This window comes from Oreochromis aureus, linkage group 11 (assembly GCF_013358895.1).
Source record: "Oreochromis aureus strain Israel breed Guangdong linkage group 11, ZZ_aureus, whole genome shotgun sequence".
NCBI classification, from domain to species: domain Eukaryota; kingdom Metazoa; phylum Chordata; class Actinopteri; order Cichliformes; family Cichlidae; genus Oreochromis; species Oreochromis aureus.
Genome location: NC_052952.1, coordinates 31788525 through 31812941, shown reverse-complemented (window position 1 = coordinate 31812941; position 24417 = coordinate 31788525). Strand labels below are relative to the sequence as shown.

The 24417-nt window shown below is 36.7% G+C and overlaps 1 protein-coding gene and 1 long non-coding RNA gene across 2 annotated transcripts; both read right to left on the bottom strand.

Annotated features, from left to right (window-relative positions):
* Nucleotides 1-2979: 2979 nt before the first annotated feature.
* Nucleotides 2980-5840, bottom strand: LOC120442581 (C-type lectin BfL-2-like). The gene is made up of 4 exons (XM_039619272.1): nt 5719-5840; nt 3688-4032; nt 3437-3531; nt 2980-3103 (listed from the first exon to the last, which is right to left on the bottom strand). Exons 1-4 carry the CDS (start codon nt 5768-5770, stop codon nt 3008-3010), a joined length of 588 nt encoding a protein of 195 aa, XP_039475206.1. The 5' UTR covers nt 5771-5840; the 3' UTR covers nt 2980-3007.
* A 15353-nt stretch (nt 5841-21193) lies between these two features.
* Nucleotides 21194-21920, bottom strand: LOC120442513. Its single transcript, XR_005614745.1, has 4 exons — nt 21839-21920; nt 21554-21670; nt 21334-21437; nt 21194-21236 (listed from the first exon to the last, which is right to left on the bottom strand). It is a non-coding gene; the product is annotated as an uncharacterized LOC120442513 (long non-coding RNA).
* Between the last annotated feature and the right edge of the window lie 2497 nt (nt 21921-24417).

Genomic DNA, 24417 nt, shown 5'->3' with positions numbered 1-24417 from the left:
TAGTGTACATGTACATACATGTACATACCTTAATAAAAACAAGCAGGTGAGATGTTAGAACGCTTTTATTTCTATTCTAGTGGACACTCAATACTATAGACAGCTGCTGGAGTTTCTTTACCCCCCCGTTGAAAACGATGTGCCGGGAGTCCGCTGTTGAGTTTTGGACGAAATGCATTCTGGGATATATAGCTGTCCCAAGTCCACACCGATGCATGCTTGATAAAATGGGCGGATCGAGAACACATCCGGGACTCTTTCGCGTTCTCGGCTTGATGCGTACTTTGAATTGGAACAGTACTTGGTCTCCGACTGATGACGTATCACAAGTACACGAGAACGCAAGTACGCATATTGAGAAACGCCCTCTATTTCAGCCCACATCGAAAGTTCGGACTTCAAAGTTTTTAAATTTTAATTACAGGCCAGTAAATCCAGAGTTAAGATAATATATATATATAAGCCATGCTTTATTCTAAATACTGTCGTCACATTTTTGTATGTGTGTGTTTTAAGCGTTTTCTAAGGACAGCGCGAAAACAGTAAAGAAAGGGGGAAAAAAAAGCCTCCTCTTTCCTATCGGTGGAAAAATGCACCATGTCGACCAATTAAAAAAAAATTCAACACGTGGGATTTGGTTGTTTAGGAAGAGGGGAGAGTTTTGGGAGTGACCGTAACGGCAGCGAGACAAGGCGAGCGAGTGAGAGAGAGCGAGAGAGTTTTTAGATGTGGGAGATTTGTGACATTTAGCATGGAGCAGTGTTGCCAACTTAGCGACTTTGTCGCTATATTTAGCGAGTTTTCAGACCCCCTTAGCGACTTTTTTTCTAAAAAGCGACTAGCGACAAATCTGGCGACTTTTTCTGGTGTTATTGGAGACTTATTTATGATGACTTTTTGACGTGAAGGGCGTATCGCCCTTACTCTCAACAAGCAGCGGTGCTGCCATGGGCACCTCGCCCGTGCCAAAGCGCTCACAAGATCTGAAACCTGCTGTTCACAAACGCTGTCCATCTAATCTGACTGAGCTGGAGCTGTTTTGCAAAGAAGAATGGGCAAGGATTTCAGTCTCTAGATGTGCAAAGCTGGTAGAGACATACCCTAAAAGACTGGCAGCTGTAATTGCAGCAAAAGGTGGTTCTACAAAGTATTGACTCAGGGGGCTGAATAATTACGCACACCCCACTTTTCAGTTATTTATTTGTAAAAAATGTTTGGAATCATGTGTGATTTTCGTTCCTCTTCTCACGTGTACACCACTTTGTATTGGTCTTTCACGTGGAATTCCAATAAAATTGATTCATGTTTGTGGCTGTAATGTGACAAAATGTGGAAAAGTTCAAGGGGGCCGAATACTTTTGCAAGCCACTGTACTTAGTGTGTTGTGTTGTCTTGTGTAGTTGTTCTGTTGTGTAGTCGTTGTTTTGTTTTGTGTGTCAGTGAGGGCACTAATGAATGTCACAAAGGCACATTTGCAACGTAAACACTGTCACTAAGTAGAAAACCAGCGGAGTGATACACCTGCTGTTGTCAGGCCTGCAGGTTTATCCCTGTGCTGTTCTCCTGTCTTTTGGTGGACAAACTTTTTTTTTTTTACTGGCACACATCATTTGTCGGGCATCTTATTGCGACACCTGATTTTTCTCTCATTTTAGTTTTAGTAATATTTTTAAATGGTTGTACAAAATGAAAAAAACGGCAGGTGTATTGGCTGCATTTTTAGATAAATAGTTGTATATGTTTACAAAATGTACAATTTATATTTGCATTTCAAGTTATAAAAATTTACTCAACATGTCTGTGGTTTTTTTACAGTAAAAAAAATACTACTAGGATTTTAAGTTCTTTGTTTGATTTCAGATCAGTAATAATAATGCAGTATGTCAGTGAAAAAAACAACTAAATTCAGTTGAGCTGAAAAGAATGATACCAAACAAGGCAAGGGGAAAAAAATAAAATGAAACAATTTGAGGGTGAAATACAAACGTAAACTCAAAAGGAGTCAAAAATGGCCGGTTGTATTTCAGAACTCAGTGGGTTAATCCAACAAATCATGAAAAATTAGGTTTAAATTTTTGTTCATGACAGTGCAGATTTCTGACATTTTGTGTAATTTAAGCTGTAACAATGTGATTGTTTTCTAACAAAAAACAGTGTGAAACTTAAGTTAGACTTGTGTTTGTAAATGAACCGCCCCATGTTGTGTAGCTTTCTGGATTTTATACTTATTGGGCTACATATTTATTTATTATATAGGCTATACAGTACATAGTATCAAAACTCACATGTTTTATGTAACTAAAATGTGTAATTATGTGGGCTACAGACAATAATTAAGTTATAGACTATAACGTGTATACTTACTGCATTTGAATCATTTTAACCATATGTAACCACCTGCATATGTGTTTGAAAAAAAAGGCTTTGATTTTGCCACCCCATTTGATTTCTTTGCCACCCTCATGCCACCCTAAGAAAATTTCTCTAGATCCACCCCTGTGTGTATGCATGTATGTGCGAGCATCTGTATGTGTGTGTGTGTGTGTGTGTGTGTGTGTGTGTGTGTGTGTAGGTGCACGTGAGTGTGTGTGTTTGTGTTTAGGGGTGCATTTGTGTGACCTCCTGCTCACCAAAGGGGTCATAACGGCAGGAAGTTTACTAACCAAGAAAACAGAACCCTCACATAGGATGTGTCCCATAATAAAACACTATAGCCTTCCCCACCATTCAACAGGCTGGGGGTCAGATACAAAGGAATGTCTTTGATCATACAGTTTGAACCAAGACTTACAAATTTAAGTAACACAATGACAACATTGAACAATTTGACTCCAACAACAAGGTTCACAACTTACTGCTATTTATTAAATGAATGCATAAAGAAAGTGGAAATTATTATTAAAAACTGTCTAATTACAATGCTCACATTGCTCTATGCTAATCTTTCAAATACATTTATTATCCATATTAATCTATCCCCCTGATTCTTGTCTTTTCATCCACTTCTTCAAGGCTCCTTGGTAAAAACTCTTCCATCAGATTTTTTTCTCCACTTTAGATGAAAAACAGCAGTCGTGTTATAACTCCTTAGCTTCTGGCTCATCTATTAGACAAAAAAACCCCCTTATATTTACATTTAATATGTAAATATGGCGCGATATGGCAACCTCGCTTCTGTCAGTCTGCCCCAGGGCAGCTGTGGCTACAGCTGTAGCTTGCCTCCACCAGTGTGTGAATGTGAGCGTGAATGAATAATGTCATTGTAAAGCGCTTTGGGTGCCTTGAAAAGCGCTATATAAATTCAATGCATTATTATTATTATTATTATTATTATTATTATTATTATTTATATTGGCAAAGCCATGAAGGTCATCATGCAATGTATGATATACTAATAATGAACTGCTCTTCATTAACAAAGATCTGTTTGACTTACTTGCTCCAAGATGTCTGCTTGCACCGAAGGGTTATTTAGATCCAACATTGAGTCCTGTGGGCTGATCCTCAGTTTAATGAAACTCAGCTTGTTCCCTAATATAAACACATGTAGACAGAGTTAGTCTGAATCATATTTACAAGACTTTCCTTCATTTTACACATTTCTGTCACTAAGAAAAATGACGATAGATTTTCGTTATTTGAAATATAAATGTTATATTTAATGTTCTACTAAAGAGTTTCACTCACTGCAGTCACAGACGAATGGATGTGTTTCTGTACATGCCCTGTCTCCCCATTTACCAGAGTTCTCCTTCAACATAGCAACACAGTTTTGGGTGCCACCAGTCCAGACAGTCTCGGCTGGGTTCCAGTATCTAAATGAGGAGTCAGTCTGGTCTGACCACTCCCAGGGGTCTCTGAAGAGGCCAACATACACTCCATAGCCACTGGCTACTTCCTGGACTATCTGGTACTCAGCATCATTCCTTAGACTGGTCAGGTCTGTGTAGTTTGTTCTGCAGTAATCCCGAGCAGCAGTCCAAACCATGCCTTGTGTGTTAAGGATGTACTGATCTGCACCTTGTTTTGTTGCTGCAAAGTAAAGTAAAATTAGCTTCATTGACTTTACATTTCTACAAAACAGTTAAAACATTTGTATGTAGCATTGGTCCTCAGGTTTCAGCCAAGAGTGTGCAGTGTGTCCTGTAGTATTCCCTAGAATCAAGGCAAGACAGTTTTTCATGTACTGGCAAGGTACTGAACTACAGCTTATATTGATAAAAATAATTATTTTTAAATAATAATTATTAAAAATAATTAAGGATAATTAAGCTTTGACAATAAAAAAAATTGTTTGGAGGTCTCCTCTTGTTTAAAGGGAGTTTTTCCTTCCAACTTTTGCCAAGTGTTTTCTCATAGTGAGTCATCTGTATGTTGGGCTTTTCTCTGTGCTATTGTTGGGTCTTTACCATACAATATGAATGCCTTAAGTTGACTCTAGGTGTTATGTAGTGCTATATAGGCAAAGTTGATTATTAGATAAGATAACTCTTTATTGGATAAAGTGCTTTAAAAACAGCAAGTGCAGACCAAATTGCTTAACATTTAGGACAGAATAAAAATACAAAAATTAAATCAAATAAAACACAAAAATAAATAAATAAATAATAATCTCATTATTATTATTAACATATATATATATATACACACATATATACATATACACATATATATATATGGCTGATATATATATCAAGGCTGATAAAAAGCACAATTAGAAGACCCGCCTGACCAAAAACCATAACCGCTGTCTTCGTATAATTACAATGAAGGAAGTTTAGCGCCATCCAGAGTGTTTCTTCATCAAGGCACTTAATTTAAAGCTCATTTGTGCTTTGTAAAATCTACATATATAAACTATGTATACATAAACCAAAAGCCATTGAAGAGTGGCTTTAAAGAAAACAGTTCTCAGTTCACCATTTTCCATTTCCAGGGCTTTTGTGATGCCCTGCCCTTTTTTTATGCCTTTACCATTACCTTAAAAAAAGAATTATGTCATATCATTTGGTCCAAATGTTCCTGTTTCTCATCACGATCGTGGCTCAAGAGTTGGGAGTTCGCCTTGCAATCGGAAGGTTGCCGGTTCGAGCCCCAGCTTGGACAGTCTCGGTCGTTGTGTCCTTGGGCAAGACACTTCACCCGTTGCCTACTGGTGGTGGTCAGAGGGCCCGGTGGCGCCAGTGTCCGGCAGCCTCGCCTCTGTCAGTGCGCCCCAGGGTGGCTGTGGCTACAATGTAGCTTGCCATCACCAGTGTGTAAATGGGTGGATGACCGGACGTGTAAAGCGCTTTGGGGTCCTTAGGGACTAGTAAAGCGCTATACAATTACAGGCCATTTACCATTTACCATCACTATAATTCTGATATTTTCCTTTAAAATAAACTGGAAATTTTAATGACCGAAAACTGTCATTATTGACGAATGATGGTCTCCAAGGTCAGATTCATGATCAAATTGTTCTGGTCACTGATCAATGGTCACGAGCACTACTCGAATACTGGTTTTATGAATGAGACTTAGGCCCCCTCCTCAGTTAAGTGATTAAAGAAGTCGCTTGGATGAGTGATGCAATGTTTCACCCACCCTAAAAGCTACACCCAGATGAATAGAATCAACTTTCTGAATGAATGAACCACAAAACAGTTGCATACATCCAATGTGTCTAATGAGTGTTTGTATGTTTGTATCATACCAGCATGAAAAAGAATGACTCACCATCAAAGCAAATGGAATACCGTTGGTAGTCACAGGAAACACTATTCAGCATCCCGTCTTTGAAAATTGCGCAGTTGTAATCATTTACTGAGCTCCACAACAAATAATTTCTTTCTCCCTCTTTGTAGAACTCGTCACCTGCCAGAGACCAGTGCCACCTGAGGGTCGTGCCCTTTGAAAGCCCAATCCACACAGCATCATCATATTTATCTCCGACAGCTTCGAGGACAATTTCCATCTCTCTCATGTCATTAATGGTGGCCAGGTCGAAACATTGCTCCCTGCAGATGGTCTGTGCTTCAGACCAGGTCTTTGGTGTTTGAAAGAAGACAAACTGGGGCTGGAGGCCATGGGAAAATTGAAAAGACAGGCCTGTGGAATAAAAATCATCCACAAATTAAATACTTGATGGGGCCACTGCTTTCTGTAAGTAGATCTTAGAGAATCACAAAAAATGATATGTCCACATTTTATTATTTACTTAGAATGTAATTAAAAATGTAATTAAAAATGTTCACTATAAGATTTTTCAAAATTTTAACAGCACATGCACGAGTTAAAATGAAATCTAGGACAAAAATCTAGTCTATATATTTTTACAGAACAATTACAGCTGAAGTATAATTAATTAAATTACAAAACAAAATATAAGGTTCAAAGTAATATTTTAAACATAAGAACAAAAGGACAAAATAGGACAATTATGAGCTTTGAAAGTGCTTGACAATCACATAATTCCTGGGAAAGATGAAATACTGTTTCCATTTAAGTTAGTACCGTAATTAAAATATATATTGAAAAACAATTTCCCAATTAGAGAATGTGATTATAGATATCTTTCTACTATTTTACAGCTTAAAATGTGCATGTCCAGGTATGTCCAGCTGAAGAGAGAAAAAAGATCAACTTTTTGACAATTAGCAACACTGACCTGACAGGAGCAGAATTAGATGCATGATCTTTGCTGTAGCTGTCATTCTGTGGAAAATATTGGAGAGCTGGAGAGCCCTCAGTGTCTGTCCAGGCTGGATTTTCCAGAGCAAAATCACATATGGTCTCTTACTACATTTTTAAACATGAACTGATTGCCATACGTGGTCATGCAAATGTTTCCCACCCAGAATGCAAAACAGCACTGATCTTTGTTTACTGGAGTTAGTCACGGCATTATAAGGAAAATCACTTTATAGTAAATCTGTTCTAAAACGGTCGTGTTGTAATCCTTTAGCTTTTATAATTATATTTCCAAACATTAAAGACAAAATTACTTCTTATTTGTAGAGTTCCATCATTTTCTGCTGCCAAGGTGTAGAATCCATCTGTTAGTGGATAGGATATACTATGGAGCAAGTGAGCATTTTGTCCTTTAAGTTGCTACGAGCAGGAGCACAATACATTACATTTACATTACTTGGATGGCATGATGGTGTGTATGTATGTGTCGCGTATTTGGTGAACACCTGCCGCCAATTTCACTTAAACTGTTTTCTTTTTTTTTCCAAACAAGTTCTGCATGAAAAACAGCACCAAGCTTTGTTTATTATAATGTTAGGTTAGTCATCGCACTATAAGGACAAACACTTCTAAAATGATCATGTTGGAATCCTTTAGCTTTGCAATTATATTTCCAAACATTAGAGAGCAAATTATTTCTTATTTGTAGAATTCCATCATTTTCTGCTGCCAGGGTGGAGTCTTTGTCATAGATGGAAATTCTGTGCAAATTACTTTCTGGAAATGTACTGAAGTAAAACATATCAGGTTGCGGGTTTGTTGATCATGTGTTTACTTTACTATTTTCTCAGTTAAAAATGTTATGAATACGATTGTACACCAGAAAGATCGTAATTCTGTAAATAATTGTAATTTCTCTGTAGGAAATTGTGATTCGCAAATGGTAACCATTCAACTAAAAACAAAAAAATACTATATCAATTCAAAACGATCATTTTTAAAATGAAATGATTTTATCGAATTATGTATCCTTTAATTATGTTGTCATATCTTGCTTCTGCATGGACTCTCATGCTCACTGTCTAATGAAATTAGGACTTTTAGGGCTTTTCCCCCTCATTTGTTTGTTTCTACAGACAGAGGTGCCACCCTCTGCTGGCATCATGAGGAAAAATGCAGGATTAAAGAACTTAGAAGTGCAGAACCCCAACTTGAACTGAAACTGTTTGCAGCGGCAAGACTGAGAATCAACACCTCCAAGTCTGAGGCCATGGTCCTCAGTGGGCAATGGGTGGAGTACCTACTCCAGGTCAGAGGCGAGTTGCTGCTCCAAGTTGAGGAGTTTAAGTATCTTGGGGTCTTCTTCACAAGTGAGGGGAGCGGGAGGTCGACAGACAGATTTGTGCTGCGGCTGCACTGAAGCGCTGTACCAGTGAAAAGAGAGCTGATTTTAAGAGTGAAGCTCTGGCTTTACTGATCAATCTACGTCCCTACCCTCACCTATGGTCATGAGTTCAGGGTAGTGACCAAAAAAACCAGATCATGAATACATGAGACAGAAATAAGCTTTCTCCAAAAGGGGGCTGGCCTCTCCCTTAGACATAGGGTGAGGATTGTGGAGTACTCCTCCACATCGAAAGGAGCCAGTTGAGGAGGTTTGGGCATCTGATAAGGATGCCTCCTGGGCACCTCCTGGGTGAAGTGTTCCGGGCAGACCCAGGACATGATAGAGAGATTATATCTCTCGGCTGGCCTGGGAACGCCTTGGTGTTCCCCCACACAAACTAGAGGAGGTGGATAGGGATGTCTGGGCTTCTGACCCAGCCCAGGATGAGAGGAAGAAATGGATGGCTGGAAGGAAGGAGCTAAGTTAATTCATTCAGCTTTTACATTCAGTTTTTGGTTGAGTGGTAATGCTGACTTTGTAAAAGTGTAAGGCTTTATGAAAATGGTTTCAAAAACAATTTAAAATGCAATCTCTGAAATAACATAGTTTCTCACAAAAAACAAAACAATACAAAAAAATAGAAACCAAATACAAGCCACATAATATAGGGTCTGTGTCGATCTGACAAAACGGAATAAGTCTGTTAAAAGAGAGCGCTACATCTTGTGTAGTTAGTGTGTAGTGTAGTCGATAGTTTTGTGTGTGTGTCAGAACAATGAGGCGACTGCTGAATGTCACAGTTGCTGACACAAAACCACCAAGGCCAGACTGCAGTGTAAACGCTGGCTCTAGGTGGAAAATGGGAGGCATGATAAACCTTCTGCTTTCAGGCCTGCAGGTATCAGGCTTGTGACGTGCTCCTCTGTCTTATAGTGGACAGAAATAATGTTTTGGAGTGGCACAAATAATTTGTATGGCATCGTATTTGATGCAAAACACCTGATTGTTCTGTAAATAGTTTGAAATTGTTAGAAAACAAAAACACCTTGGCTGCATTTTTAGGTAAATAGCTGCATATAACTTTGTCCTTTGCAAAACTTGTGCATAGTTTTTAAAAATGTACAATTTATATTTGTATTTCAAGTTAAGAAAATGATTTGTTAAAGATGTTCGGTTGTTACACTAAAAAATATAACTATTTTTCTACTTGGATTTTATGTTTTTAGTCTGATTTTAGAGTTAAGTTAGAGTTAGAGTTTACAGTATGTCAAAATGAAAAAAATAACTGTAAGTTCAGACATGTGAGGTTGTGCTGAGAAGAATGATACCAAACAAGGCAAGATAAACAGTTTTTAAAGATGAAATGCAGAGGTAAAATCGAAAGTTGTCAAAAATAGCCAATTATACCCTGGACCCCAGAGGCTTAAACATTTTTTTAAAGTAACACAATAGTTATTTTTCCTAGTAATTAGTTACTTTTAAAATATTGTAACTCAGTTATTAACTCAGTTACTTTTTTGAAGCAGTAACTAGTAACTAGAAAGTGCATTTTCTGAAGAAACTGCAGTGTGAATGCTTGAATCTGAATGTATGCACTGAAATGAATTAATTGCTGAATTTAAGTTAAAAATTTTGAATGAGATGAAAAATACAGAAATTTTCACCTGAAAACAAAAGTGCTGAACTGCTAAAAGCTGATGTTTACACAGAAGAAGTTGGAAAATACCTGAAAATGTTTTAATTGTAAATTAGAAAAACCTAAGTAATAAGAAAAGACAATTTGGAGTCAGAAAACATCTGAATGAATATTAAAAGTTCATATTCTTTGAATCACTGAATGACTAAAATGTGATCCCTCCGTTTGGATCCACACAGTTTAAAAAGTTTACATCTCTGAGCTTTCAAAGACACAGTGTTGGAAAGAAAACAACAATGGCTACGTTTTGAGGGTAAAATGATGGCTGTAGAGCAAACACTGTGGACACAGCAGCAGTTGAAAGAGAAGTGTTTAAGATGAATCTTGGCACAGTGAGAGACAGAGCTCGTTAGGCAGGCAGGTGTGAGCCTGGTTGCTATAGTGACTGCACCCAATGGCTCCATACACACGCACACAGACATGCGCCTCACTTTTGCTGCTTAAAATGAACAGAAAAGTCAGCCCCAAACAAATCGCACCCAAATGAAAAGTACAAGTCGTATTGACAAAATTCTTTCACCGTGAGCGGCAGCAATGTCTAGTCTACTGAATTCTCAGTTTTCATGTCTGTGGAGTTTATTATATGGATGTGGTGACAGTGTAAAGACAGCCTGCTCTTCTGATTTTCAAACGAACTTTCTGAGCCATTTTAACATTGGAGTCTATGGAGGAGTTGGAGGGAGGAGGCTGTGCATTGGTGACATTTATGAAAGAACCATAACACCTATTACAATAGTAAACACATTGGATGAAAGAGGACAGCGATGGCTACGTTTTGAGCGTAAAATCATACCTGTAGAGCAAACGCCGCGGACACAGCAGCAGTTTTAAAAAAGATTTTAAGATTAATTTTTTTGCTCCTCTCACTCTAGCAGTTGACCTGTCTCACTCTAGCGGCAACATTCCGTCCCATACACACCCATTATAAACTCTGAAACAGCTGAAAAAAAGGATGAAACTTAAACTGGAACTGAAGAAAAAGTATAATAGATATTGAAAAGATAAATACAAGTTGAATAGTTGAATGTCTTGTCTTCGTTTTAAAGTTTGAATGGTGGCTCTATGTCAACGTATGTGGAAGTAGTAGGAGTTTAAAAATGAGTAAGTTGAATGAGGATTTGAAGGGTCTCCCCATTGAAATACATGGGAAATTTTTGTTGAAAAAAGTTGAATAAAATTAAAAATATAAATGTTAAAAATGAGAAAAATAGAAGCAGTCATGTCCTAAAGAAGAGGAATCTAACGGTGTTTGAATGGTTTTTCTAAGTTGAACGGTTTTGAATGAGTAGGACTTCAAAAAACGTACGGAAGATGATATAAAAAAAATAATAACTAGAAAGTGCATTTTCTGAAGAAACTGCAGTGTGAATGCTTGAATCTGAATATATGCGCTGAAATGAATTAATTGCTGAATTTTAAGTTAAAAATGTTGAATGAGATGAAAAATACAGAAATTTTCACCTGAAAACAAAAAAGCTGAACTGCTAAAAGCTGCCATCCACAGAGAAGAAGTTAGAAAACAGCTGAAAATGTTTTAAATGTAAATTAGAAAAACCTAAAAAATGAGAAAAGACTATTTAGAGTCAGAAAACATCTGAATGAATATTAAAAGTTCATATTCTTTGAATCACTGAATGACTAAAATACGGTCCCTTCACTTGGATCCACACAGTTTTAAAGGTTTACATCTCTGAGCTTTGAAAGACACGCTGTTGGAAAGAGAAGAACGATGGCTTCATTTTGAGGGTAAAATGATGGCTGTAGAGCAAACACTGTGGACACAGCAGCTGTTGAAAGAGAAGTGTTCAAGATGAATCTTGGCAGAGTGAGAGAGAGCTCGTTAGGCAGGCAGGTGTGAGCCTGGTTGCTATAGTGACTGAGCCAGGGGCTCCATACACACACACACAGACATGCACCTCACTTTTGCTGCTTAAAATGAACAGAAAAGTCAGCCCCAAACAAATCCTTCCCAAATGAAAAGTACATGTCGTATTGACAAAATTCTTTCACCGTGAGCGGCAGCAATGTCTAGTCTACCTAATTCTCAGTTTTCATGCCTGTGGAGTTTATTATATGGACGTGGTGACAGTGTAAAGACAGCCTGCTCTTCTGATTTTCAAAGGAACTTTCTGAGCCACTTTAACATTGGAGTCTATGGAGGAGTTGGAGGGAGGAGGCTGTGCTTTGGTGACATTTATGAAAGAACCATAACACCTAGTACAATAGTAAACACATTGGATGAAAGAGGACAGCGATGGCTACGTTTTGAGGGTAAAATCATACCTGTAGATCAAACGCTGTGGACACAGCAGCAGTTTTAAAAAGATTTTAAGATTAATTTTTTCGCTCCTCTCACTCTAGCAGTTCAGCTGTCTCACTCTAGACCCAACATTCCGTCCCATACACACCCATTATAAACTCTGAAACGGCTGAAAAAACATCATGAAACTTAAACTGGAACTGAAGAAAAAGTATAACAGATATTGCAAAGATAAATACAAGTTGAATAGTTGAATGTCTTGTCTTCGTTTTAAAGTTTGAATGGTAGCTCTATGTCAACGTATGTTGAAGTAGATACAGTTTAAAGAGGAGTGAGTTGAATGAGAATTTGAAGGGTCTCTCCATTGAAATACATGGGAAATTTTTGTTGAAAAAGTTGAATAAAATTAAAAATATAAATGTTATAAATGAGAAAAATAGAAGCAGTCATGTCCTAAAGAAGAGGAATCTAATGGTGTTTGAATGGTTTTTCTAAGTTGAACGGTTTTGAAGGAGATAGAGTACAAAAAACGTACGGAATCTATAATAAAATAGAACTAGAAAGTGCATTTTCTGAAGAAACTGCAGTGTGAATGCTTGAATCTGAATATATGCGCTGAAATGAATTAATTGCTGAATTTTAAGTTAAAAATGTTGAATGAGATGAAAAATACAGAAATTTTCACCTGAAAACAAAAAGCTGAACTGCTAAAAGCTGCCATCCACAGAGAAGAAGTTAGAAAACAGCTGAAAATGTTTTAAATGTAAATTAGAAAAACCTAAAAATGAGAAAAGACTATTTAGAGTCAGAAAACATCTGAATGAATATTAAAAGTTCATATTCTTTGAATCACTGAATGACTAAAATACGGTCCCTTCACTTGGATCCACACAGTTTTAAAGGTTTACATCTCTGAGCTTTGAAAGACACGCTGTTGGAAAGAGAAGAACGGTGGCTTCATTTTGAGGGTAAAATGATGGCTGTAGAGCAAACACTGTGGACACAGCAGCTGTTGAAAGAGAAGTGTTCAAGATGAATCTTGGCAGAGTGAGAGAGAGAGCTCGTTAGGCAGGCAGGTGTGAGCCTGGTTGCTATAGTGACTGAGCCAGGGCTCCATACACACGCACACAGACATGCACCTCACTTTTGCTGCTTAAAATGAACAGAAAAGTCAGCCCCAAACAAATCCTTCCCAAATGAAAAGTACATGTCGTATTGACAAAATTCTTTCACCGTGAGCGGCAGCAATGTCTAGTCTACCTAATTCTCAGTTTTCATGCCTGTGGAGTTTATTATATGGACGTGGTGACAGTGGAAAGACAGCCTGCTCTTCTGATTTTCAAAGGAACTTTCTCAGCCACTTTAACATTGGAGTCTATGGAGGAGTTGGAGGGAGGAGGCTGTGCTTTGGTGACATTTATGAAAGAACCATAACACCTAGTACAATAGTAAACACATTGGATGAAAGAGGACAGCGATGGCTACGTTTTGAGGGTAAAATCATACCTGTAGATCAAACGCTGTGGACACAGCAGCAGTTTTAAAAAGATTTTAAGATTAATTTTTTCGCTCCTCTCACTCTAGCAGTTCAGCTGTCTCACTCTAGCCCCAACATTCCGTCCCATACACACCCATTATAAACTCTGAAACGGCTGAAAAACATCATGAAACTTAAACTGGAACTGAAGAAAAAGTATAACAGATATTGCAAAGATAAATACAAGTTGAATAGTTGAATGTCTTGTCTTCGTTTTAAAGTTTGAATGGTAGCTCTATGTCAACGTATGTTGAAGTAGATACAGTTTAAAGAGGAGTGAGTTGAATGAGAATTTGAAGGGTCTCTCCATTGAAATACATGGGAAATTTTTGTTGAAAAAAGTTGAATAAAATTAAAAATATAAATGTTATAAATGAGAAAAATAGAAGCAGTCATGTCCTAAAGAAGAGGAATCTAATGGTGTTTGAATGGTTTTTCTAAGTTGAACGGTTTTGAAGGAGATAGAGTACAAAAAACGTACGGAATCTATAATAAAATAGAATAATAAAGATTACAACAACAATACTGTGAATGCTTTTACAAGCATTCACACTAACTAGAAAGTGCATTTTCTGAAGAAACTGCAGTGTGAATGCTTGAATCTGAATATATGCGCTGAAATGAATTAATTGCTGAATTTTAAGTTAAAAATGTTGAATGAGATGAAAAATACAGAAATTTTCACCTGAAAACAAAAAAGCTGAACTGCTAAAAGCTGCCATCCACAGAGAAGAAGTTAGAAAACAGCTGAAAATGTTTTAAATGTAAATTAGAAAAACCTAAAAATGAGAAAAGACTATTTAGAGTCAGAAAACATCTGAATGAATATTAAAAGTTCATATTCTTTGAATCACTGAATGACTAAAATACGGTCCCTTCACTTGGATCCACACAGTTTTAAAGGTTTACATCTCTGAGCTTTGAAAGACACGCTGTTGGAAAGAGAAGAACGATGGCTTCATTTTGAGGGTAAAATGATGGCTGTAGAGCAAACACTGTGGACACAGCAGCTGTTGAAAGAGAAGTGTTCAAGATGAATCTTGGCAGAGTGAGAGAGAGCTCGTTAGGCAGGCAGGTGTGAGCCTGGTTGCTATAGTGACTGAGCCAGGGCTCCATACACACGCACACAGACATGCACCTCACTTTTGCTGCTTAAAATGAACAGAAAAGTCAGCCCCAAACAAATCCTTCCCAAATGAAAAGTACATGTCGTATTGACAAAATTCTTTCACCGTGAGCGGCAGCAATGTCTAGTCTACCTAATTCTCAGTTTTCATGCCTGTGGAGTTTATTATATGGACGTGGTGACAGTGTAAAGACAGCCTGCTCTTCTGATTTTCAAAGGAACTTTCTGAGCCACTTTAACATTGGAGTCTATGGAGGAGTTGGAGGGAGGAGGCTGTGCTTTGGTGACATTTATGAAAGAACCATAACACCTAGTACAATAGTAAACACATTGGATGAAAGAGGACAGCGATGGCTACGTTTTGAGGGTAAAATCATACCTGTAGATCAAACGCTGTGGACACAGCAGCAGTTTTAAAAAAGATTTTAAGATTAATTTTTTCGCTCCTCTCACTCTAGCAGTTCAGCTGTCTCACTCTAGCCCCAACATTCCGTCCCATACACACCCATTATAAACTCTGAAACGGCTGAAAAAACATCATGAAACTTAAACTGGAACTGAAGAAAAGTATAACAGATATTGCAAAGATAAATACAAGTTGAATAGTTGAATGTCTTGTCTTCGTTTTAAAGTTTGAATGGTAGCTCTATGTCAACGTATGTTGAAGTAGATACAGTTTAAAGAGGAGTGAGTTGAATGAGAATTTGAAGGGTCTCTCCATTGAAATACATGGGAAATTTTTGTTGAAAAAAGTTGAATAAAATTAAAAATATAAATGTTATAAATGAGAAAAATAGAAGCAGTCATGTCCTAAAGAAGAGGAATCTAATGGTGTTTGAATGGTTTTTCTAAGTTGAACGGTTTTGAAGGAGATAGAGTACAAAAAACGTACGGAATCTATAATAAAATATAACTAGAAAAATTTGCATTTCCTGCGAAAATGCTGTGTGGATGCCGGAACGCTGAAGCTGTCTGCTGCAAAAATTGTATGGCAGTAAAGAAACTGAAAAATTATGCTGAAAACAAGTGAAAAAACAGAAACTTTTGCTGAAAAGAGGTGAAAAGGCAAAGATTCTGTTTCAAAGGGGTACAGAAGTTCAAATTTGTACTGAAAAGAGGAGAGGTGAAAAGGTTTCCTCTGAAATGAGCAGAAGATACTGAGATTTGTATTGATAAGAGGTGAAAGGCTGAAAATTCTGCTTAAAATAGGTGAATCAGCAGAATTTCTACTGAAAAGAGGTAAAGAAGTAGAACGTTGCACTGAAAACAGGTGCATCAGCAGAATGTCTGCTAAAAAAGAGATTTCTGTTGAAAACACCTGAAAAAGCTGGGATTTGTGCTGAAAAGGGGTGAAAAAACTCACAATTCTGCTGAAACGGGGTGAAGAAGAGATGTTGGGTTCTTGAGAAGAGTTAAATAAGTTGAACTGATATGTTTGGGTACAAATACAATGATTTGGCAATAATACTGCGTTTTAGCACAACTCCTGAGATTTGATTGAAATACTATGATTTAGAAGAAATATTATGACTTTGTACAAATACAATATTTTGGCACAAATACTATGATTTGGTCCGAATGCTATGATTTGAAACAAATAATATGATCTGGCAGAAATACTATTATTTAGTAGAAATACTATGATTTACCAGAGTACTATGTTTCTGCAAAAATACTATGATTTTGCAGAAATACTATGCCTTAGTAGTAATACTATAACATCACAGATATATGATGATTTTGCAGACATTCTATGTTTTTGCACAAATACTACAATTTGGCAGTATAATATGTTTCAGCACAAATACTATGATTTGGCACATATACTATATTCAGCAGATACACTATAACAAAACAGAAAGTCTACGACTTAGTAGTAATACTATAACATAATAGATAGACTCTCTGCAAAATCATAGTATATGTTTTTGCACAACTAGCACAATATGGCAGAAATACTATGATTTGGCACAAGTACTATGATTTAGTACAAATACTCGTATTGGCAGAAATACTACGTTTCAGTACAAATATTACAATTTGGCAATAATACAGGGTTTTAGCACAACTACTGAGATTTGGGTGAAATACTATGATTTAGAAGAAATACTATTACTTCGTACAAATACTACTATGTTTTGGTTCGAATACTATGATTTGCAAAAAATACTATGATTTGGCACAAGTACCATGATTTAGTACAAATAATACGAATTGGCAGAAATACTGTGACTTAGTAGTAATACTACAACATAACAGATATACTGTGATTTAGCAGACATAGTATGTTTTTGCACAGATACTACGATTTCACTCAAATACTATGAAATTGCAGTAATACTATGATTTTGAAGGAATACTTTGATTTGGTAGAAATACTATGCCTTAGTAGTAATACTATAACATAACAGATATACTATGATTTTGCAGACATAGTATGTTTTTGCACAAATACTACAATTTGGCAAGAAATACTATGTTTGGGCACAAATACTATGATTTGCTATAAATACTATGATTTGGCACATATACTATAATCAGCAGATATACTATAACATAACAGAAATTCTACGACTTAGTAGTAATACTATAACATAACAGATATACTGTGATTTTGCAGACATAGTATGTTTTTGCACAAATACTACAATTTGGCAAGAAATACTATGTTTGGGCACAAAATACTATGATTTGCTATAAATACTATGATTTGGCACATATACTATAATCAGCAGATATACTATAACATAACAGAAATTCTACGACTTAGTAGTAATACTATAACATAACAGAAATTTTAATTGGGCAGAAATAACATGATTTGGCACAAATACCATGATTTGGCAAAAATACCATGATTTGGCGCAAATACAATGACATGGCAGAAATACTATGATTGGGTACAAATACTATGATTTGGCACAAATACTATGATTTAGCAGAAATAGTATGTTTTAACATAAATAATATCTTTTGACAGAAATTTCTGCTAAAGGTACTATTTCTGCTTTTTAGCAGAAATACTGTAATTTTGCATAAATACTATGATTTGGGATAAATACTATGATTTCCCAGAATTACTATGATTGAGCAGAAGTACTAAGATGTAGTAGAAGTACTTTGATTTAGCAGAAATACTATTATGGAGGAGTTATACTTTAACATGGGAGAAATACTGAGACACACACACATACACAGAGCGCAAAGGGAACAGTGGCTGTTAAGAGTCTGGGCTTGGTATATCTAGGTCAGCTAAATTAGCTGCACCTGCTCTAATCAGCACTTACACACACAGACACAGAGAGAGCTCTGAGTTTTCTTTAGTGTATTTCTCACATTCAGGATTCCCCTCGAACAAATGGCCATAATTTCCTAACCGTAGGGGCTAGAACGCTCATTCTGACACCGTTTTGTTCAGAAGAGATGGGAAATCTGCAGGTCTTCATAATTCAGAGATAAAATATAAATTATTAAAGCTATATGACTTGTAACACACTGCAACTGAGAAGAGGCGAAGCAAAACTGCCTTGACTTGCCCTCAAACAACGTTGTGTAACTCTAAATCTATATGGAGCATCAAAATCATTCTTTCACTGTAAGAAACAGCAGGCTTTGGTGAACAGTCATGGAAATTTTCAGGGCTCTGTTGAAATCCATCAAAAGATATGACGAGAGAAAAAGTGCCTCATTTCCAGAGTTTGAAATCTGAAGAGATCTGAGCGAGAGACAAATTTCCTATCCTCAAACAAATGTAATTCATGGCCAAACGGTAATAGGTGAGGAAAATACTCTTGAATTGTGAGCATCAGGAGAGTCTGAAGATATATTGGCACAAGCGTCATGTCTCAACTTTGTTTCGTTAAGGAGATATGACGATTTGAAAATGCCTCTCATTAGAAAAAAATTCAGCGGTGATTTTGAACAAGCTCTCCATTGACTTTCTATGGAGAGTTTTCAGACCCTGTGTTGCTCTGAGGAGATTTGCAAAAAAATCTGTAAATCCCACAAGAATGATAGTGACATTTTCTGAAAGCCAGCAAAAATACCTACGTTTTGATGTATAATTTGTGGGGGTTGAGTGGAAATTGAGCGAGTAGCAAGAAGTTATTCAGACATGAAGAGAAAATTCAGAACAGACCAGCCCTCACTCTGAGTTAATTGCATAGCAACCATAGCAACGCATGTATTTTCTGAAAAATCACAATTTTGCAACTGAAAACTTAAAGAGAGATAAGATTAAAACGGTAGAAGATCTGAAAAAGCTGAATCAGACAGGAATAGCCCAATAATCTGAGAACATTTTAAAGTTTGAATGGAGTTTCTAGGTGAAAGTATAAGGAAGTAGTTAAGTTTCAAAAACAAGCAAGTTTTAGCAGAATTGTGGAAGTTTCCCATTCATTTCAATGGGACAAATTAAAGGAAAAAAACGTAATATTTTAAAAAGTATAACAGTAATAAACACCAAAAGTCATAGCACCCATAAGCAGAAAGAGCAGAACAGTATAGAGTTTGAACGGAGAAAATCGGCTGAAAACTGAGGGAGTAGATAAAGTCCAAAAAAGCGACGGAAGCAACTTGAAAAAGAAAAATAAAGAATAAAGAGAAACAGGAACTCAATAGTGTGGAAGCCCTTTGAGGGCATCCACACAACTAGAAAGTGCATTTTCTGAAGAAACTGCAGTGTGAATGCTTGAATCTGAATGTATGCACTGAAATGAATTAAATACTGAATATTAAGCTAAAAATGCTGAATTAGCTGGAAAATACAGAATTTGTAACCTGAAAACAAAAGTGCAGAACTTTTGAAAGCTGATTTTCACACAGAAGAAGTTGGAAAATAGCTGAACATGTTTAAAATATAAATTAGAAAAAGATGAGTAATGACAAAAGAAAATTTAGTCAGAAAACCTCTGAATGAAAAACAAAAGTTCATATTCTTCTAATCACTTAAAGAGTGGAATTATGTATTATAAATCTCTAATTCATAAAAAAATAATAAAAATAATTGTAAAAACAAATTTGTTGAATTGAACTGAAAAGATGAACAAACATTCTGGAGAAAATACAAGCTTTAATATCCAGGATAATGTTTTTCAGGCATATACACATGTGTATATCATGTTTAATGGTATTACATACATCAATTTGTTTTGTATGTCATAGAAAATAACATAAAAATCTTAAGTCATATTGTACAGCTTCTTTCTGAAAAGAACTTAAATTAATTCAACAAATGTTTTTTTCGAAATACAATAAAATCATTTTAAAAGAGACGTTTGCAATGTTTTAAGGTGTTAATAATCTGATCCTGTCATGTGTCTGTTCAACTTTAGTTTTGGCACAGACTCGATTCTTAAAGAACAAATTACCAAATAATAAACAAATAAAATTGAAATTAAAGTAGCTTTTTTGTTAAACACTTCACAGGAGAATAAATAAAAATAACAAAATTAAATAAGCAAATAAAAATAATAAGCAACATATGAAATACATGAAAATTCAACTTTTAAAACCACAATCCTGAACCTTTAAATTGTGTTGGTTTCTTAGAACATGGCTGAACAGCTGTTTCTATCGGTCTACTGATCTGTCTACACATCTTTTTTATTACTCATTCTTTTTATGTTTTATTGTAAACAGTGTCCACACAGTGGTAAAGAGAACTGTATAGAGATTTTTGAGTGAACTCAAACGAAAGCCTAAGGTGGTGACACAGTTTAACACATACAAATAATCAAATAAACACATTAGTCCTTTTTGTGGATAAATAAGTATCATTAGTTTACAGCATTGTTCAGCCATGCCACTAAATGCTTTTTTACACAGTGTTTTAACCTGGGCTCAGACACAAAGTCACAAATTTAGTTAGTCCCTGACTTTGAGTTGTGGTTATGACTAATTATTATACACAAGGCTTAATCTATCTGAACTCTAAGGACACAAATATGAAAAAACCTATACTTACCAGCTGATACCCCACACACACACACTAGGTGTGCCATGTGACCTGAAACTTTGGTACAAACTCATCATAATTATTCTGTTAACACTGTTTCTTTAACACTGTTTGTGTTGCTGTTCAGCAGTTTAAAATGTTTTAGACTGGATTACATGGAATGAATTTGAGTTCTCTTGGGGGTTTTTGTGTGTTTTTTGTTCTTAGCAGATTCTTTCTTTACATACTGTTGAATTCCAGTTACCACATTTCTGGTCATATGACATCCTGAGTGCCCACTTAAAAAAATCCCCACAGTTAATTCAACATTAAAACAAAATAAAAATATGTTAAATAAATAAAGGTTTGCTCTGTGATGAAATGTTAAATAAGCATACATTGTACAGAGCACTAACAATGAAAACAATCCTTTAGCCTGTTGATCAGAGAGAGGCAGTCATTATGTCCATTTAAAACCTGTAATCAAAGAGCACAACATTTCTGTGAAACTATAAAGTCCCATATGATCCTCATCATGTCCAGTGACTTCAGAGTGGATCCTCCCTGTCATCCGGCCAGTGTTTGATGTGTGGCAAGCAGCACAGAAGCAGGATAGCTGAGGACTTTAAAAAGAAGAGCAGAAAACAGGAACATATGTAGTTGTAAATGTAAATATCAGTGATACTTGTCTTGTCAAAGGGAATAAAATAATGAACTTACACACTCATTTAGGGAGGATCTTGACACTGCACAAAGGAGGCACAGTCAGTCTGACAATGATGGTGATCTGCAGGGATGTTTTCCTGCAGCAACATTCCTGCCGACTGGCCATATGATCCAGAGTAGTTGGTTTGCAATAAACAGAAAGGTGTATATGTTAGGTAGTGTGCACTTAGAGCTGGTCCTAAGAAACAAACACATCCTGTAATAAACTGAATACCTTTAGTAGTGCTGCTGCAAACGTAAAGCCCTTCTATCATGTGTGGTTTCAAAGAAGGTGTTTTGTAGGCTCAGTCACAGAAGCTGTGCAGTCTGTTCAGTCCTGAGTGTCTCAGCTCTGAAGGGATGGATCACAGAGGAAACACCTAAGTACAGATATTAAAATACACTCAAAATAGCACTCATAAGGTCAAGTGAAAACACAATTTAAACACTTTACAAAGAATTAATACATGTTTCCATGAAAATAATGTCATTAACCCTTTTTGTTGTGAGTAAATCTCACCGACTGCTAGTGGGACAAGCTAGAAGGAGGACTTATCACAGAATCTCTCCTGTGCTCCAGATGTGAAGTCTCACGCTCTGATCGTACGGGCGATGAAGATGGTGATGATGAAGCCTCTCTAATCTGTGGCATTACAGTTTCTGGCTGCTATGTGCTTCACACTGTTGGATTTTACATGTGAAGCTTGGAGAAGACACAGGAGGACTGTGTCTCTCTTAACAAAAAAAAAAAAGAAAAGAAACCTAACAACCTCCCACCGCACTTCACATTCAACTCCCGCCTACTCACTCCACTCAACTCCCCAGCCTCACACCATCCAATGTCTATACAAATGTAGGGTATCAGCTGGTAACAAAAAGCAAGTGAAACATATGTAGTACATATGTAACACTGCTGAAACATTTCTGGCCAGAAATGTGCGGTTATCAGCCAGTGCATTTATCATCCCAGACCCAGACCCACCCTGATAAATGCACTGGCTGAAACATGATAAAAGCTCATAAAATGTATGTTTCATCGAAAGATTTGTCCAAAAATATAATCATATACTTTTGAAAAAGTTTAAAGATTATTATAATAAACTGAAATCAATAACATTTTTGTAAATATTATTTCAAAATAGAGGCACAGATAAACTGGCTTAACTGTCATTATTGCTGTAATTAGGTTTTTCTTTTTCTTTTTTTTATTCTTATTCTTTTTTTTTTTTTTTTTTTAAAAGCAACCTTTAGTCATTGTTGTTTATTCAGAAACAATGAAGAAGCTGTTGAACATTTATGTGTTGTGTGGGCAATCCTCTGGTCCACCCTCCCTCCCTCCCAGCCACAGTGAGACTGGGGCAGCCTGGCAGGATTTTGAAGCCTGGCTGCAGAGAGGATATGCCTGCACGGTTCGTTTTAAACTGCTATATTTGATTTTTCTGACATTCATAGATTACTGATTTTTAGATTTTCTGTAATAAATATAATTGTCATATTTTACTGATATCATTACTTAATTCATGTAATTGTATTTTATGTAAAAAATTCAAACATTATACTGCAATGCAGGGCATTTTTTCTTAAGTCAACTTTTAAATATCGCTCTACTTTCTTAAGTCATTCAAAAATATAGAAATTACTTACTGTATTCAAAGATATAGTTCATGAATCATCACAGGACAATACACAGTATACAGGGTCATGGTAACTATGGTAGGTCTTCATGACTCCAGAATGGAGACATCGCTCTGGCTGAGAAATGAAAATTAGGTCAAGCAGTGTGTTCTTCTCTGTGGTAGGGGCAGTGATGACCTGTGCGTATCCCCTAGATTCAAACAGCTCCAGGATTGGTTTGTTTGCACTGGATAAAACATTCTCATTAAAATCACCACACACTATGATGGGATGACAGTCCATGATCTCTAATGAGTCTAATAGGCTTACCAGGTTTTTCAGGAATGGCCTCAGAGTGTAGTCTGGAGGTCTGTACACAACTGCAATCAGAGCACTGACTGGTGCTTCAACCTTTAAAGCCAGAAATTCAAGGTCAGTTACATTATGGATGTACTGTTTTCATGCACTTGAAAGTCACTTTTCACATAAACAGCAACTCCACCACCACTTCTGTTTGCCATCTGGGGAAAGTTTGTGTAGGACAGGTGTCTGTTGCGTTTGAACAAATTGTAATTTTCAAGTGGAGACTCTCTGCGACAAAAAGAGCCCCGCAGGTGTGTTTCTGTTAGGCACAAAACATCTGCTAGACACAATTCATGGTGATTCTTGATGTCATTAATGTGAGCTGGCAGTCCCTCTGTATTATGATGAACAATGGTGAAAACCTCTGACCTGCTCAGTGTTTGTATCACGTGTAGAAGAGGCATCATGTCATCAAGGTTGGCTTGTCTCATGTTCTCAAGCGCTGCAGTGATTTCTGGATTGGTGAATATTTTTTCTCCTCCATATCAAGAAGATACAGTCCACTGAGAGACGCCACTCTACTGACAGCTACGTAGGCCATGCCGGGCTCAAAAATGCTCTTAAGAGAGACAACAGCTGATGTGGTTGTCATTCCCTGTACCTTATGTATTGTACATGCAAAGGCCAGCTTCACTGGGAACTGTCTTCATACCACTCCTTTCTGCTTTAGATTCTCTTCTGCTCTCTCAATGTACACCATGTCGCCTGCTGGTGTTCGGTTATTCTTTCCAGATGTCTCATTATCCATTTTAAGTCCAAGCTTGATGATGTGTTGGTCATTTTCAGAGTAAACTACTCTAAGTAGTTTTCCAAAAGCTCCATTAACCAAACCATTTTGTATGTCAATGTTTCTGGTGAGCATGACACGAGCTCCTTCTGCAACTTTCAGTGTATCTGGTAACTCGTTTTTACCTCCTTTCAATGGTCTGTCTTGTAGTGCCATTCTGCCAGTTCTAGGATCTTTTCTATAATCATCTGCATGGATGTCAATGATATGAGTATGGAGCAGAGCCAGTGTTGCAGAGTTGTGCGCATCCACTTCTTTATTAGTTGCAAAAATGTGCAACGCATCAGTCGGACAAAGGGCTGGTTCAGTTATGGCCTGTGACAACAAATTTCTAT